Genomic DNA, 18,603 nt, shown 5'->3' with positions numbered 1-18,603 from the left:
GAGAGTGGGGGAGCGGGTGCACCCTCCCTGCCGACTTCCAGGCCCCCAGGCCTCGGGATGCGGCTCTGGGCGGGCTCAGAGCCCGCGTCCGCGGGGATGCCGCACCGGGTCTGACCGCGTGGGGCAGATCGGTTCCGGACACTTCCTGCTGGGCCGTGTGCCCGTCTGTGCTCCCAGCCAGCGTCCTAGGTGGTCTGGTCGGACTTGGTTGGGAGGGGACAGAGAGCCCGGCCTGAAGGTGGGTCTGGGGCGGCGGGCGGGGAAGGGCTGGAAACCCCTGCTCTGGTGGAGGTGGAGGTGGGTGGGAAGACGTTGGGGAAAATCTGGTCAAAAGGAGACGTATGTAAATTAACCCTTATTTTCCCCTTGACTCACAGGATCCTTTCGGGTCCTTGACCTCAGGTTCTCACCTGCAGTGGGCAGAGACTGCTCAGTACCTGAGTTTTGGGTTTTTCTTCTCTTTTACGTGCCACGTGCTGCTGGTGGGGGGAGGGCTAGAGGTGGAGGGTGCGCTTTAGGCCACCAGGGGCTTAAGGAGTGCGAGAAACCTTAGAGAATCTTCCCGAAAAACTAGAAAGAAGGAAAGAAGGGAAGGAGAGAGGAGGGAGGGAAGAGAAAGAAGAAAGAAAAGACAGGAGAGAGAAAGAAGGAAAGAGTGAGAGAGAGGAAGGGAGGGAGGAGGAGAGAAAGAAAGAGAAAAAGAAGATGTAAATATGGATAATCTCCGCCCACAATTTCTGTTTTGATAAGTCTATAGTTTTTTTCTTACTCAGTTTTCTCCCCTAAGCAGCTTTGTCCAAAGTGTAGTCTATTAGCTGATGAGAAGAGAGGGCAGAAGACAGGCTGATGTGACCCAAAGTTAAAATTTTTCTTTCAAATCTGCTGCAAGGGAAGATACTTTGGGAAAAACCAATGGAAAGATTTCATATGGAAAAAAATTATTAGATAATCATCATCAAAGTAGATTTTTAAAAATCTGGGTAAGCATCATTAGCCTGTTTGCCAGATGGAAGATGTTTGTGTGCACAGATCTGGCTTCCAGAGGTCTTCCTCTCAATAAAATCTACTTAAAGCGACTCCAGTATTTTAAATCAGATGCTAGGAACTCAAGGGTCCAGGAATTACATCAGGCAAAAAAGTTCTGCCCCAGGTGGATGTGGGACAGTTGGCACAGTGAGGTCCCAATCCAGCCAGGTCCCAGCCCTCTGGGTCTCACCTGTAAAAGGTGCCCTGGAGGACGGGAGCGACTGGACGGCGGGTGCAGTGCACTGGGGAGTGGACTGGACGCTGGGACACTGCATTGGGAAGCATTTGGGGAGTTTCTGCCAAGCTCCACGTAGCTCACTCTGAACCTCAGTAACTGGGCTCATCAGCATGCACCCAAGGGAATGGAGTTTGTAGACCCATCAAAAGACGTGGGCAGCGTGCACCACCAACCCTCCCAGCACCCCCACCCCTCCCACGCCCTCATCACCACATGCTACACCACACACTAGCCTGGCAGGGCCCCTCTGGGTCTGAGTAGGGAGCAGTTTTTCTCTAGTTTCAGTTCCTAGTGAACCCTCCTCTCCACCTACCATACTCACCCACCTGAAGGAGTGGTAACAGGAAGGCAGGAGGGAAGGCAGCGCTTTCAATATCTGTGGGCATCTCTTGCTTCTAGAAGCTTCAGGCCTGAGAGCTGCCACCTGGCCCAGCTCAGCACTCCTCTTGGTTTCTGCAGCTTTCTTGCTGGTCAGATGGGGCTTCTTCTCTTCTTGGGTGAGTCTTCAGGACCCCCCTCCTGCCCCAGCCCACCTGTTTGGTGTGTGAGGCCCACCACACAGCAGTTACTGCCTCCCAGCCTGGCCTCCTCCTCGGAGCGCTGTGAGGCCCCGGTGAGTGGGGTCAGCCCTTGGGTGGCCCCTGAGGGAGGAAGTGGGATGAGTGATGTGGACCTTTCTTCCAGGTGGCACTGTCTGTGGGTGGGGCTTCAGGAGGTAGGCAGGAGCAATCCCTGGGAGTTGAAGAGCAGGGGTCAGAGCCTTTCCAGAGATTCTGTGGAGAATATCCAGCTACTGGACAAAGCCTGTGGTGCCCTCACCTGGGACTCTACTGTCCCACCTCCAAGAGAGGTTGGAAACTTGTGAGGGCATTTCTGGGGCACTACTAACGTTTTGTGCCTAGAGTTTTGGGACCAGGGATATAAAACTGATGCAGCGGGTTGGGATTTGGTCCCATCACGGAAGAATTATCTCTACTCAAATAGCAATGGTGACCTCCCCTGAGGAGCACTGCTAGGGTTGAACGGGGTGGCTTCTGAGGGACTTTAAATATAAGTGACTGTCATTGTGACATCCATTGTAGGTGATCTATGGAATACTGGCAAAATTACTACCCCCCAGGAGGATTCAAGGTCTAGGCACATATGGTCTGTGTGTGTGTATGTCTTGGGTGTGTTATGCACACACAGACACACCTGAGCATGCACAGGCATGGACACACACACAGATTTGTGTGTGCACTGTCAGTGGACACTCACATTCACACCTGCACATATGTTGCAGACAGTCCTCTGGGAGAACTTTGACCAGCCCTGTGATGATGGGTGCAGTGAGCTGGGGGGGAGGGAGGGGGAGGGAGGCACAAGGAGGGGAGGGGAGAGGGGGAGTCCTGGGAATGGTGCCGCTGGAGAGGCTGAGCTGCATTTGGGGACCTCAGGTGGCATAGCACTCCCAGCTCCTTTTCTGGGAATTCAGTCTCTCCCTGGGGCTCTGCCCACCAGCAAAATTTGGAGCCAAGAAAATGCCATTCATTTTAAGTGATGGAGTCAGCTGGTAGTTGGCCGGCACTGGTCCCTTGAGTTGATAGAGACACGCGTCCATCCCCTGCCTCCCACAGTCTCTGTGCAGTGGGGCCAAGGGTGCCTGCAGACAGAGGAGTGAAGGCTCTTCCCCTGCACAGATGGAGGGGTCCTGAGCATCCCTTTCCTGTATCACTGGCTCTGCCACTTGTGCTCCATCCCCTCCGTGACTAGTGACTACCTCCTGCCGACAGCCTGCCCCCCAGCCCCCAGCTTCCTCCCACTCTCTGTCCTCCTTGATCTTGGTTCCCACTCACCTGCGGATTTTCGGATTCAGCTGTGTCTCATGAACGTCTGCCTGGCCCAACCCACTCCCCAGGAGCCAGTTTCTAGGTTTGTCTCCTATGTGAGACCCAGGCTGAATGAACTTCCTGTATCCATGGGGACTGAGGTGGGAAGAGGTTCAGAAGAGCAAGGCAGAGAGAAGCCTCTTGCAGTTAATAGCTTAGGACACAATTGTGGGCATAATTAGCACGGGGGTACTTTTTTAAAGCATCACATTAAAAAAAAATCACGACTTACAGGTTCATGCTCTGGTTCAACCTCAAGAACAGCCCCTAAGCTCATAGGTGTGTTCACGCACATACACACGTGAGTGTGCACAGGCACGCATGGACACCAGGGAGTTGTGCGCGTGCTCAGCGTACACACGAACACTCTCAGGTGCATCCGTTGTCTCCACAACACCCGCCCCCCTCGCCATGGCAAGCGCTGTCTTTCAGCCTCAGTTTCTCCAGCCCTGCCGACAGGCTGTGTCTCTGTACTCCGACCTGAAGGGCAGAGAATGCTAAGCCCAGCTGGAGGCGGGGGGGGCGGGGCAGGGCACGAAGCATCTGTACCCCACTGGGAAGGCAGAGCCTCTGGTACATGCTCCCACCCTCCGTTTGGCAGACTCTTCTGGGAGGGAGCAGGGAGGGCAGCCAGCTGGAGTGGGCTCTTCTAGGTTTGCAGGAGCAGATTAGGTACTCTGTGTGTTTAGTGATGCTGCTAGTTTGGCCTCGGTGAGAGTATTTACACCAAGGTAGTTGGCATATACTATGAGTCCTCTTCCCCACTCAGTGGTTTGTTAAACATCTCCCCAGAACACAACTGAAACAGAACAGAATTGCTTTGCTTCTCAGGTTCCTGTGGAAGCTCTCCGCCTGACTTACTGGGCGCATCTCAGGCAGGAGAAATGCAGGGGAATGGGGTGGGAGGTGGGAGGCAGTGTGGGGAGCAGACCTGTGGGGAACAGGGGCCCCACCCTCCTGCCCAGGCTGCACCTGGGCACCCAGCACCCAGTTGTGACCGTTCCCTTTGCCTAGAAACCCTTTTCCTTCTCTATTGCAGTCTGACCCTGGAGGGGCAGCTGGATTCCTGCCCACTATGGGAGGGTTCCTAGATGCACTGCAGGTAGTGGGGATGGGGTCTGGAGCCCAGCTCGGGCCCTGACTCTGCCACTTACTAGCGGTGTGGCTTTGGGTGACCTAACCTTTCATAGCCTTCATCCCTTTCTCTATAAAATAGGAGTAATGACATTTATGCTAACACGGTGTGAGCATTGAGCAGGGACACCTGTGGGACACACCTGGCACAGGGCTGGCACAAAACTCACAACTGATAGATGGCAGTTCCTTTCCCTCCTCCCGTCCAGCCCCTGGCAGACTGCAGACACCTCACATTAACCTGAGTCACGATAACTGTGAATGCACCAACTTGGCCAGATTGGCTGTCAGATTGGATTATAAAAAGAGTCCAGACTCACGCTGTTTACAAGAGGATCATCTAAAACAAGGATGTGGAAGGTTGAAAGTAATTAGATGATACCAGCCACAAGAAAGCTGGTGTATCTTTACAAACATCAAACCAAATATTATTTAAGACAAAGAATATTTATGAGGGAAAGCAGGAGTGCCTACATCATGATTACAGGAACAATCTACGAAGATAAAACAATTCTCAAGTTGTGTTACCTAATAACGTATCTTTAAAATGTATGAAGCAGATATCAGAGAAAGTCAAAAGATAACTTGTGGGAGAATGAGAAGTTTTGCAAATCGTGCAGCTGAGAAGGGATTTTTAGCTAGAATACATAAAGAATTCTTACAACTGAACAGTAAAATGATAAATATGAATAAAAAGATATTTTAAAAATGGACAAAGGATTTGGATAGACAGTTCTCTGAAGGAGATATGCAAATGACCAATAACCACATGAGAAGATGCTCAGCATCATTGGTCATGAAGGAAGTGCCAATCAAAACCACAGTAAGATAGCACTGCTTATCCACGAGGGTGGCTAGAATCAAAAAGGCAGATAACAAATGTTTGCAGGACCTAGGGAAACTGGAACCCTTGCGCATCGCTGGTGGGGGTGTGGAGCGGTGCAGCCACCATGGAAGGCAGTCTGCCAGTTCCTCAAACTGTTAAATACCGAGCTGCCATTTGACCCAGCAAACTTTACTTCTAAGTTCGTGTGCCGGACGCACAGTGAGTTCAAACAAACCTAAACATCGGAGTCTGGAGCAGAGAAAGGTATTTTGCAGGGCCAAGCAAGGAGGATGGGTAGCTCCGGCTTGAAAAACCAGAACTCTGATGATTTGGGGGGAGGAGCGTTTTTAAGCAAAGTTTGGGATGGAGGCTGCCGGTGTGTGACTTTCTTCTGATTGGTTGGTGGTGAGGGATGGGGGTGGTGTTCATCAACCTTGTGTTCAGCCTGAAGTTACCATCCTCCATCTGGGTGGAGGCCTTAGTTCTTGCAGAAGAACTCAAAGATATTGTGTATATTCCTTGAGGAGGAACCAGGACCCTGTGCCGCAAGGCCACGCTATTGTTTCTTGACTCTTCCTCCCTTGTCTCTGCATTTCCTCCCTTCCCTGATTGGCAACTGCTTGAACCTGCACTTTGGAACTCAGGGAAGGTCAAGGAGGCTGAAGGAAATCTATGTCCTACTAACAAGAAAAGGGGGGCATGGAGAGGATTTGTACCAGGGAGGACCCCCACAGGGTCCGGCTCTATTTCAGATGAACCTTGAAAACATGCCAAATGAACAAAGCCAGACACAAAAGGCCGCATGTATGACTCCTTTTATATGAAATGTCCAGAAATGTCCAATCCATAGAGACAAAAAATAGGCTGGTGGTTGCCAGGGCTGGGGTTGGGGGGGGGGGTTAAAGGGGAGAAGTTGTGGGGCAATGAGGAGTGACTGGGTACAGGGTTTTTTTTTGTGTTGATGAAATGTTTTCAAGTTGATTATGGTGATGATTCTTAATTGTGGATAGACTAACAAAAACCATTGAACTGGCCAATTTCTTTCTTTCCTTTTTTTTTTTAAATGGGGGAAGGTATTTAGTTTTTTTTTAGAGGAGGCACTAGGGGATTGAACCCAGGACCTCATGCATGCTGAGCATGTGCTCTACCACTTGAGCTATACCCTCCCACCCTGAACTGGACAATTTCAATGGGTAAAAACATCATATGTGAATTATACATCAGTAAGGCTGATTATATGCAGATATAGATACTGATATATAGATAGACATGTAAATTCAGTTTATTCTGCCTTTTGACTTGGGGTCTGCTCCCCGGAGAAGGCCCGGCCTGGCCTGTCGTCCCTGTGTTGGAAGAAAACTCCTCCCCCTGCTCACCCTAGGGTATTTGATGAGGAGAGAGACTGTGTTCCCAGGCCTTTCGTTGGTCTGGGGTCCGAATGTGTCCCTAAAAGGATGCCCCCTTTTCTCTGGGGACTGGATGGAATCAGGATGAGGATGAGGGTTCTGGCAAGAGGCATAACCCCCCTCGCTTTAACCTTTTTGACCACTTGGATGTGTGTAGGAAAATTCATTCTTCCTGCAGACTTGGGGTCTTAGGAAGAGTCACCCCGAAGCCCCTTGTCTCTGGCTCCGTCTCCCCTTCCTCTCCCAGAGCCCAAACTGATCTTTCTCTGGACTCATGCATAGTTGCGTCTGTTCTCTGTTATGTGTTTTATCTGAAGGAATTGAAGACCTTGCACAAGTCAGTGTGTCTCCCCAAGGCTCTTCTGTTTCAGGGACGCCTGGGACCCCAAATGCTTCATCTTGGGGTTTCGTCTAAAGCAGGGGTCTGCAGACTCTGGTCTGTTAGCGAGTCTGGCTGGTAGCCTGTTTTTGCTGAACCCAGAGCTACTAATGGTTTTAACATTTGTTTGTTTAGAAAACTACATTTTCCCTCCTCCTCCAGGGACACCCCAACTCCCACAAAAGGAATTCTGCGGAGTATGATTACTTCTGCCTCACCACAGGCATTGTGATAATGAAGTCACCCTGTTAGAGGTGGCTTCTCATTGAGTGTGTGGGCACCCGGAGCACACCCAGGGAAAGACATGTCCCTGCCCCAAGGGAAGGGCCCCTGAGAGCAGAAGAGGGAGGGAAAGGGGACCCTCTTCTCCTTTTCCATCCTCCTTCCTCCCACCCTGATTCTGCCACAGAAAAATGGTCTGACCTAGAACCTGGACAATGAGTCTACAGCCAATGGACAGATGGGAAGACTGAGGCCCCAGCCCCAGGAGCTTTGCCTGGCTGGCTGAATCACTGGAGACCCCCACTGCAGGGTTGCCCCTAGTAGACCTGTGCTGACTTCAAGTGTTCTTAGAGACCCTTTTAGTCCACCCATCCCGCCTCTTAGAGAAGAAGCTGTCTTTAGCGACACCTGGTGGTCACTGACCATCATAACTCTGATTTGCCTTAAAGGCTGATCCATCCTCAGAAACAAAGTTTATTCAGTCACATAACTTCATTTCCCAGAGAAAGTTCAAAGAATAGCACTGACCTGCCAGAAAACACACAACAATTCATTCCTTTATTAAAATGTGAATGATCATGGCCTGAGTGCCAGGCACTGGTGATGACAGCAGCTGTTAAAACTGGGGAGAAGGAAAAGAAATAAATCAGGAAATGATCAGATATTAATAGGAACTATGAAGAGCATTAAACTGTGGAGCAAGGACAGAGTGACTGTGTGACTTCTTTAAATTGAGTGGTCATGGAGGGCTTCTTGGAAGAGGTTACATTTAAGCTAATATTTGAATAAGAATAAACTGGTTGTACAAAGATCTCAAGGAGCAGCATTTCAGGCAGAGGGGATTGTTTAAGTCCCTGAAATGGGGATGAGCTTTTGTGTTTGAGGGACAGAAACTGTGACTGTATCAGAGTGAGCAAGGCGGAGGCTGATAAGAAATGTGTGGTCAAGACAACAAGGTCAGATCACTGGGAACTGAATGCAAGAAAAGTGACTTGATTTTACTCCACTTGTGGTAGAAAGCATTTGGGAAGTGTTCCTCCACTCCACTCTGCCCCTGGAGTGTTTTCAGCAGGGGAGTGACTTTACTTGATTTCCATGTTACAAAGATCATTTAGTTGCTATGTAGCTCATGGACTGATGGTGGTGGGAACAGAGGGGACAGTTAACATCCCATTGCAGTGGTCCAGGTGAGGGATGATGGTGGCTTGGATTTGGCCAGAAGTGCTGGAGGTGGGGAGAAAAGAATGGATTCAAAATGTATTTTAAGAGGGGATGGGTACAGCTCAAGTGGTACACACATGCTTAGCATGCAGGAGGTCCTGGGTTTAATCCCCAGTACTTCCTCTAAAAATAAATAAATCAGTAAACCTAATTACCTTCCTCTCCCCCTCAAAAAATGTATTTTAGAGGCAGAGTCAGCAGGATTTGCTGAAGGAAGGAAAAGACTAATTTGGGTTTATTTATTTATTTTAAAGTACGACATTTTGAAATTTGGTATCTGCAAATAACAAAAAAAAAAAAAAAAGGAGAAAAAGAGAAGAAAAAGACTGGGAAATACTGTCACAGGTCAAGGAGAAACAAGTGATTAATTGTTGCCTTCAATCAGGTCGCCTGGCAACAGACCCAGATGAAGCTTTGTTATTCAAGATGTTATTATTATTGGCTCTCTGCATTTGTTGAGGGATGAACAGATCAAGGAAACGTGATAGATGTCATTTGTGACCACATGGATGGACTCTGAGGGCATCATGTGAAGTGAAACAAGTCAGACAGAGAAAGACAAATACTGCATGATCTCATATGGGTGGAATCCAAAGAGAGGTCTAGCCTTTGCCCTTGGCTACTGGGAGGTGGTCTCCTGGCTCTGGAATGTCCTGCCTGATGGGAGTGTCTTTGTTTTCCTGGGAGCATTGACAGCTAGACAGTCTTGCGATGTGATTTATGATGGGGACTTTGGGCTTCATGGTATCATTCTGCCTCTGGAAGGGGCTGGAGACAGCAGGTATCAGCCCAGCCTCCAGGAGGGGCTAGAGACTGAAGGCTGGCCACGAGGGCAGCGCATGGTAACAACAGTGATGCTAAAGGCCCTGGCCAGCTTCCCTGGTTGGCAGTGACGTCACATTGTGACTGGGACACGGATGACCAGACCTAGGCTCTTGTTTGGATGCTCCTGGGCTCTGCCCCAGAGGTCTCTGCCCTTGGCTGATTTTCACCTATTTCTTTTCTCTGCATACCAGGGAATCTTCAGCACTTCAACGGTCATGGGTTCCTTTTCTTTTCTGTGCTGAGAACAGCTCCACTCACTCACAGAACTCCACGTCCAGAGGCCACACACTTGGCTCTTCAGACCAGAGCTCCTGGTGCGGGATGTCCGTGCACGCTGCACACCTCACCTGGGCCTTGTGCAAAAGCTCATCCAGTTTTTCACTTGAGTGTCTGGGTGGATGATGGTGACTTCGTGGTGTGAAAAGACTGAGGGAGGAGGAATTTGGGAGAAGGAACCAAGAATTCTGTTTTGTGGTGAGTTTGCGATGCTTGTTGGGTGTCCAGGTGCCCCAGGACATCCAGACAGCAGAGGATGGAATTCAGCTACAGAAATAGCAGAGACCCCGAGGCAGGAGGAAAACCAGAAGAGCACGTGGGTCACAGAGGCTGGAAGAAGAAGGTATTTAAAGAGGGTGAGGTCCGCTGGGTCCTCTGCTGCTGAGAAGCCAGGAGCAATAAGATCATTTGGCCTGACTATCAGGAGGCCATGTGGTGACCTCGATCTGCTGAGACCCTGAGCAGTCTTGGCTGAGAGGTGAGGACAAAGCCAAGGACAGAGGAGCAAGAGTACAAGACAAGGAAACGGAGGCCTGAGGACGGACAGTGATTTTGCAGGGCTGAGTCTGACGCTGTGAGCATCACAGGAGCTGGGGTTTTGAAAGACAAGGAAGGAAGATGGTGTGGAAGTGGCGTGTGGAGCAGGAGGGACATCCACCAGGCTCCAAGGTTCTGTGAAATGAGGAGGAGGAGGGGATAAAAGCAAGCACCTTCCTCCTGAGAGTTCGCAGGGAAAGCCATGTCATCAAGTGATGATTATGTTCATTTGGGGCTAAAAGGTGTCAAGGGATTGTAAATAGAAGTGAAGACGTGGAGGGGAATTTGGTGCTGGTGGACCACGGGTCTCAGAGGGATGAAAGACAGGAAATTGGATCAAAATAGAGGAGAGAGAGAATAGGAGAAGCGGCTGAAGGGCTCAGGGGGTGATGGTAACTGGTCCGGGATGAGGGGTGTGACGAAGGTGGGGAGGGGCTCAGTGGCCTGCAGAAAAATGGGAAATTAGTCACAATAGCCAGGCTCCAGGGTGGCCGCCCAGGAGCTGTGCCTCCTCGTATTCATGACTTTGTGGAGTCCCCTCCCCCAGTGAATCGGGGCTGGTCTATGGGACCAGTGGAATATGGTGAAGGTGATGGAGGGTGATTTACAAGGCAAGGTCATAAAAGGCATTGCGGATTTCGTCTTGGTCTCTTGGGTTGCTCATTCTAGGGGGAGCTAGTTGCTATGCCATGAGGACCCTCAATCAGCCCGGTAGAAGGGGCTGCCTGGAGGGGAACTGAGGCCTCCCATCAGACAGCCAGAGCTATCTTGCCAGCTGTGTGAGTGAGACATCTCCAGCCTCAGCCAAACCTTCAGACTCTGAGCCAGAGCTGCTTAGCCAAGCTGCTTCTGAATTCCTGGCTCCTAGAAACCGTGAGATAATAAATTACTAATATTTTAACAACCTTATTGAGATATAATTCATACACCATGCAATTCATCCAATTGAAGCATAAACTGCAAAGTTTTTTTGTTTTTTTAGTCTATTCAGACATGTGCAACCATCACCATAGTCAATTTTATTATTATTATTATTTTAATAGTAATTTCAATTTTGAGGGGAGGGAGGCGATTAAGTTTATTTATGTATGTATTTATTTATTTAAATGGAGGTGCTGGGGATTGAACCCAGGACCTCATGCATGCTAAACATGTGCTCTACCACTGAGCTATACCCTCCCTAACCATAGTCAATTTTAGAACATTTTCATCACCTCAGAAAGAAGCCCTGTGCCCTTTAGCTATACTCCCTATCTCCCCATCCCCCTAACCCCCCACCAGCCCTAAGCAGTCACTAACTTACTTTCTGTCTATAGATTTCTCTATTCTGGACATTTCATCTAAATGGAATCATATGATATTTTGTCTTTCACTGGCTTCTGTCACTTAATAATATTTTCAGGATTCATCCCCATTGTAGCATGTATCAAGAATTCATTTCTTTTTTATTGCTGAATAATACTCCATGGCATGCATATACCACATTTCATTTATCCATTTGTCTGTCGATGGACGTTTGGGTTGTTTCCACCTTTTGGCTATTACAAAAAAACGCTGCTATGAACAATTCACGTACAAGTTTTTGTGTAGATATATGTTTTCAATTTCCTTGGATATCTACCCAGGAGTGAAATTGCTGGGTCTTTTGGTAACTCTGTGTTTAATTGTTCGAGGAACTGCCAGACTGTTTTCTTAAACAGTTGCATCATTTCATATTCCCACCAGTGGTGCCCAAGGGTTCCAGTTCCTCCACATCCTCACCAGTGCCTATTACTATCTACTCCATCTGGGGTATGAAGTGGTATCTCATTGTGGTTTCACTTGGCATTTCCCTGACAAATGATGATGTCATCTCTTCCTGTGTTTATTTTCCATTTGCATATCTTTTCTGAAAAACTGTCTATTCAGATTCTTTGCCCATTTTTAAATTGGATTGTCTTTTTATTATTAAATTGCAAGAGTTTTTTTATAGATTCTAGAGACAAGTCCTTTATCAGATATATGACTTGCACATATTTTCTTTTTTTTTTCCTAATTTTTTTTTGTGTGTGAAGGGAGGTAATTAGGGTTTTATTTATTTATTTATTTTTATGGAAGTTCTGGGGATTGAACCCAGGACCCTGTGCATGCATGCTAAGTGCACACTCTACCACTGAGCTGTACCCTCCCCTCATATAATTCTTATAATGAAAAATATTATTATTGTTTTAAGCCATTAAATTTAGGGGCAATTTGCTAAGCAGCAATAGCCAATTAGTTCAGGCTGCCTGGTATGGGGCCATGGGCTCCTCTTTGCCACTTTAACTCCTAGGAGACAGTGGCCAAGAGTAGGGCAGTTACCGTCTCCAGTGTCTGCTCTCCTGGAGAGCTGTGAGGACCTCTTCTCTCCAGTGGCTTGGTGGTGGGATGATCTCACAGGAGCCAGGAGCCGGAAACTCCCTCTTCTTACAGCTGACATGAGTCACCTGGACACAGAGCTGGAACTGGAACCTGAGCCCCAAGTCCTGGGGTCTCCAAATTCTTTCACTGGGAGTGATGACTCAGGTTGAGTTTCAACTATGTCCTCCTGAAGCTTTCAGTGTTTCCCGTGTACATGAGGAAGACAGGTGTTGTCTTATTTGCATGAGGGTCTAGGTTGTCCCCTGGAAAACAGTTCACCCTACATACGTAACGAGAGAGTCGGGGTTCTGCTTGGTGGGAGCAGACCTCCAGTGCTGGAGGGCAGAGTGATGCTGTGAACAGCTCCAGCCCACCACTTAGGCTGTGCCTGGCTCCTCAGACCCCAGGCCATACCAAAGAGGGTGGGACCTGTAAACACCACTACAGGAGTGGCTCCCCTAGGTCCCTGAGAAGCCCATTTCATTCATCCATTCAGAACACCCTTTCTGTCTACCTGCTCTGGTCAAGGCCTGAGCCAGACTCTGCAGGAGGCAGAAAGGGTGCCTTTCCTTTTAGGGGCTCGCTGACCCATGGGGAAGACAGAAAATCCCAATAAAGAAGATAAGCACTCAGTCAAGCCTGCTGACTTCCCAGAGGAGGTGACTTCTGAGTAGGGGTTTGGAAACACCAGTAGGAGAAGGCATCATGAAGCCAATGAATGGATATCAAAACCTCAGGGAACAGTGAGAGCAAGGGAAGGGAGGAGTTTAGAAAATTCTCTTCCTCATTTTCATCAGACTCTGCCCACTTCCTCTTTCCCTCTTTCTTCCTTTCCTTCTCTTTTCCCGTCTTCCCTTTTTTATTTTATTTTTTATTGAAGTATAGTTGATTTACAATGTTATGTTAGTTTCTGGTGTACAGCAAAGTGATTCAGTTATACATATATATATTCTTTTTCATATTATTTTCCATTATGGTTTATTCTAGGATATTGAATATAGTTCCCTGTGCTATACGCTAGGTCCTTGTTGTTTATCTACTTTACATATGGTAGCATATATCTGCTAATCCCAAACTCCTAATTTATCCCTCCCCCACTTCATTCCCCTTTGGTGACTATAAGTTTGTTTTCTATGTCTGTGAGTCTGTTCTGATTCGTTAATACGTTCATTTGTGTCATATTTTAGATTTCACATATAAGTGATATCATATAGTATTTGTCTTTCCCTGTCTGATTTACTTCACATAGTATGATAATCTCTAGGTCCATCCACGTTGCTGTAAATGGCATTATTTCATTCTTTTTTATAGCTTAATAGTATTCTATTTTATGTATATATACCACATCTTCTTTTCTTCTTTATCCATTCATCTGTCGATGGACATTTAGGTTGCTTCCATGTCTTTGCTATTGTAAATAGTACTGCTATGAACATTGGGCACGTGTTTCTTTTCAAAGAGAGTTTTCTCTGGATACATGCCCAGGAGTGGGATTGCTGGACATATGGTAACTCTATTTTTAGTTTTTTAGGAACCTCCATACTGTTTTCCATAATGGCTGCACCAATTTACATTCCCACCATCAGTACAGGAGGATTCCCTTTTCTCCACACCCTTTCCAGCATTTGTTACTTGTAGACTTTTTAATGATAGCCATTCTGACCTGTGTGAGTTGGTACCTCATTGCAGTTTTGATTTGCATTTCTCTAATAATTAGCAACACTGAGCATCTTTTCATGATGCACATGTCTTATTAGCAAGAAATCCAGGATCTTGAGACCACTCTGAATTATCTGTGAACTTCGGGAACTTAATTTAACACTGTGCCTGGAATAGTTCATGGCTGCTGTTGCTCCTTATGGCCACATGGTGCCGCTATTGGAGCCTGGTCCCAACCTATCTGCAGGACTTGGTGAATGATGCTGGTGCGTCTCTGAGAATGTGGGCTAAAGTCAGCTGGAGGCTCCCAGGCTTGAGATTCCAAGCTTGTGGCTCTCAATTTCATGAGCTCTCTTTCCTGTATACTTCCCACCGGCTAGGGTGACTGCTAGTTTCAGGAGCCCTGGGTTTGGACAGTTTTTGGCATCTGCTGCTGTCTAGATCCAGAATTTGTTTTCCTTTTCTCCTTGGGAACACACACCAAGGACTTGTTTAAACTCTCCAAACATAAGGGGTCACATGACACCCCTTTTCCTGGGAGTGCGGTTGCTCCCTTCCTCTTGTGGGGCAGGCGACCCTCTCAGGCACCGAGGTGGTTAGCTATCTGTGAAAGGCTTTATTTGCTCACCCAACGGCTACTTTCCTTCCTCTTCTTCACTGACGGAGGCAGCCTCCCATGGTGACCTCCTCCCCAGCTTCTTTTGCACCGGGGGCATGGACATGTGGCTGAAACCTGGTTGGAGGGTCCTGAAGGAATGCCAGCTGGGGGATTTCTGGGAAAGGTTTTCCTCCCAGATAAATATACATGAACATATTTCAGGAGAAATCTCCTTCCTTCTTTTTTTTTAAATTGAAGTGTAGTTGGTTTGCATGTTGTGTTAGTTTCAGGTGTATAGCAAAATGCTTCAGTTATATATGTATATATGTGTGTGTGTGTGTGTATATAAAATAAAAGAATATATATCTATTTTTTCAGATTCTTTTCTATTATAGGTTATTACAAGATGTTGAATATAGTTCCCTGGGCTATACAGTAGGACTTTGTTGTTTATTTTATATATAGTAATGTGTATCTGCTAATCCCAAACTCCTAATTTATCCCTCCCTCCCCTTTGGTAACTATGTTTGTTTTCTGTGTGACTCTACTTCTGTTTTGTAAATAAGTTCATTTCTGTCATTTTTAAGATTCCACATATAAGTGATGTCATATGAGATTTATCTGTGTCTGACTTACTTCACTTGGAAAGATGATCTCTAGGTCCATCCATGTTGCTGCACATTCTTTCCTTCTTGTATGTGAGATGACAAGTGGGTGAAGGCTGTGGTCGCAAGCCTCCAAGAGGCTCTCCAGTGAGCTGTGCCTCCTGGTGTTCATGCCTTCGTGTGGTCCTCTCCCACAGTGAATCAGGGCTGGCCTGTGTGACCGACTAGAACACAGCAGAATACAGACCTAGAAGTCTAGGTTGTGAAAGGTATTGGTGTCTCTGCCTTGGCCCCTATTGGATTGCTCCGTCTGGCGGACCCAGCCACCACACTGTAAGGACACTCAGGGACACCTGCCCTATGGTGAGGACACTCAGGCAGTCCTGTGGCGAGGACCAAACAGCCAGCACCAGTGTGCCAGCCACGTGGGTGAGCCACCTAGGAAAGGGGCCCTCCAGCCCCAGTCAAGCCTTCGGATGAGTGTTGTCTCGGACATCTCGCTGCACCCACCTGAGGGACCGAGCCAGAATGGCCAATAGGCTGCTTCCAAATTGCTGACCCACCGGAGCCATGAGGGATAATAAAAAACTCTTGTTGCTTAAAGCCATATGTTTTGGGGGGAGTTTGTTATGCAGCAATGGATATGTACTCAAAGGTGAACTCTATAAAGATTTCAGGGAGGAAAAATGGAAAACACTGGTATCTTTTTTTTTTTTTTTTTTTTTGAGGAGGAAGGTAGTTAGGTTTATTCATTTATTTATTTTTAGAGGAGGTACTGGACCTTGTGCATGCTGAGCATGCGCTCTGCCACTTGGGCTATACCTTCCCCTCGAACACTGATGTCTTTGATGACATCATGGTGCTACTGAGTTAACCAAGCCTGAAACCTTCTACTTCCTGACCCTTCAAGTGAGAGACATACACACCAACTGTGAAGCTGAGGGCCATCCAGTCCCTCTGCCACCATGACCACCAACGACCAAATAGGGAAGCTGAGACTAAGCATGGGAAGGCATCCTGTTTGCGCCTCGTGGTGTGGGAACCCAGGATTCTTTCTTGGTCATCTAGGACACTGTGTTGCCTCCCGCTGGCCTCCTGCTCCTGGGACATGATGTTCTTCCAATTTGTTCCTAAAATGCCTCTGGGACAAAGTCTCTTCTTCCAGAACCCTTTTGGGGGTCAAATCCTGGGTCCCTGGAGGGATCCCAACTTTGGAAGCCCAGGAGTCCAGGGCAGTTGATCGTATTCCGATGCTGTGCTCCTGGCCGACACCCAGCCTCCTGGATTTGACTAATGCTGGGGATTCTGACTCCTTCAGCTGCTCCTTTGCTCTGAAAGCCAAGACAGGGTGGCCTTCTGGGCTGGCACAGTGAGGGCTGGACTCTAGACAGGGATGACTGTGACCAGCCTTGCCTGGGGCAGTAGCGTCCAGATGGTGGCAGGTCTGTCCTGGTGTTGACTAGTTGCAATGCACCCTCTTGTGTGGTTTGCATGAGTGTGTGTGTGTGTGTGTGCGTGCGCACGCACGCAGGTGCGCACTTGTGTGCTTGGGTTCTCACTCATACTTGAGGACATAGCTCTGCTCGTCACTCCTCAGCCCTGAGGGCAGGGCTGAGACCAAAGCCTCATCTACGTGTGCCGGGGAAAACCCTATTTTATTTAACAAACAGTGACATAGCGCTTCTTCCTTACCAGCTGAAGGTCTAGGTACTTCTTTTCAAACTCATTTAAACCACAACAACGCTGTGAGTTACGTACTATTATCACCCCCATTTTATAGATGAGGAAATGGAGGCACAGAGAGGTTGATTTGCCTAAGATCAGAGGGTCAGTGAGTGGTGAGTCCAGCTCTGGGGTAGGGTCTTGGCCGTGATGCCAGACTGTGAGGACACTCAGGCGGTCCTGCGGAGAGGACCCAAAGCCAGCACCGGCGTGCCAGCCATGTGCTCGTGCTGGAGGCCCTGATTTTGAACTTCCCTGGGTTTCCCCAAGACCATCCATGCAGTTAGTGAGCCTGTGGATGTGCGCAGTGGCCGTTTCAGGAATGGACAAATACATGGCCGTGACGGTGAACCAGAGGAGAATTCTCGAACCACATCGAGACGGAGTTACCAAGCCAAACACTTCCTTCCCCAACCCTTAAAGATCTGGTAATGCTATTTTAGTCCTTCCGTCAAAATGTTGCCTGATTCATCTCCTGCATTGTTACCCTCCTCCCACCTGCTACTAAGAAACAATCCATAAGGAGACACTTGAAGACCATGCCAATATCATGCCCCTCATCAAAAATCTCCCTCCAGATTTTGCATCCATGAATGAGTTTTGCCCACAGGCTGCCTTCCCATTCGGCAGCCACTCGCCGTCTTTGTTTCTCTAGGTGGGATGTTAGGAGCAGGTGTTGGCCTCCTCTGACGGTCCAGCTCAGTGCACTCTCCTGGCCCACACCCAGCCTTCCTGATATGACCCGGCTTCGAGTCCCTCCTTCACAGACCCTCTCACAGTGCACAGGACTCTGGGAGACTCATCTCACTTCCTGTCCTGCAAAGCTTCTCTTCCTCACTGCGGCCATGGCAGCTGCAGCCTAGGTCAAAAGGGCCATCTACTCTGGGTGGCGGGGCCAGGAGCTCTCCTCCCCCCAGCAGGCCTCAGAGGCTGGAGATGGTGAAATCTCACCGGCGAGGCTGCAGTGGGCTCAACAGGGACCTGCGATAAGATACTCAGTGGTTAGGGAAGCTGCTTTGAGGTTGGGAGGCTGGGAGCCCACAGGAAGTGACTCGGTGCAGAGCTGATGTGTCTTTGCCCCGGCACCGATCCTGGGTGGGGAGCTGCAGGCTGGGGAGGCTGGGGGCATGTCCATGAAGTGCGGGGAGCCTGGGCTGGAGGGACCTCAGGGCCAGTCCCCAGAGCTGGGCTCAGGTCAGTGTCCCTCTCCGACCACTCTCGCCCCCTTGGAGCCTGTCCCGCTGGAGAGTTTACCTGGCTGCCGCGGTGCTCTGCTACATCAACCTCCTGAACTACATGAACTGGTTCATCATCGCAGGTGAGGAAGGGGACGGGCATCCTGGGTGGTACCTGCCCATCTACCTGCTGGCTGTCCTGTATCCACAGTGGCCTTCTGTCCAACAAACTTTCTTCTTGGGGAGCACATCCATGCTGTTCTCACCCCAAGGGGTGGTTTAAGCTCTGCCTGAATGGGGGGAGGGCCAACTGAGTTCCCAATCCAGCCCCAAATTAAGAGCATGCACACAGGCATGGTTGCATGACAGAGGATGGGTGCGTGAGGACAGAAGGGAGGACTGGGCCTCGGGCAAAGTTCTGGTGGTTCTGGGTGCAACATCGGGGTGAGCTCATGGTGGACAGGGGAGCCTGACCCTACTACCAAGCAAGAACTAGGTGGCTGGGTG

General features: G+C 48.8%; 1 protein-coding gene across 1 annotated transcript in view; it reads left to right on the top strand.

The window, feature by feature from the left end:
* The first annotated feature begins 18,033 nt into the window (after positions 1-18,033).
* SPNS3 (sphingolipid transporter 3 (putative)) overlaps positions 18,034-18,603 on the top strand; it is a 42,520-nt gene continuing 41,950 nt past the window's right edge. The window contains 2 exon segments of the mRNA XM_006172540.3: positions 18,034-18,138; positions 18,140-18,239. Coding sequence (XP_006172602.2) covers positions 18,049-18,138; positions 18,140-18,239 — 190 coding nt within the window. The 5' untranslated portion in view covers positions 18,034-18,048.

This window comes from Camelus ferus, chromosome 16, assembly GCF_009834535.1.
Source record: "Camelus ferus isolate YT-003-E chromosome 16, BCGSAC_Cfer_1.0, whole genome shotgun sequence".
NCBI classification, from domain to species: domain Eukaryota; kingdom Metazoa; phylum Chordata; class Mammalia; order Artiodactyla; family Camelidae; genus Camelus; species Camelus ferus.
This window is presented reverse-complemented; position numbering and strand designations above follow the sequence as displayed.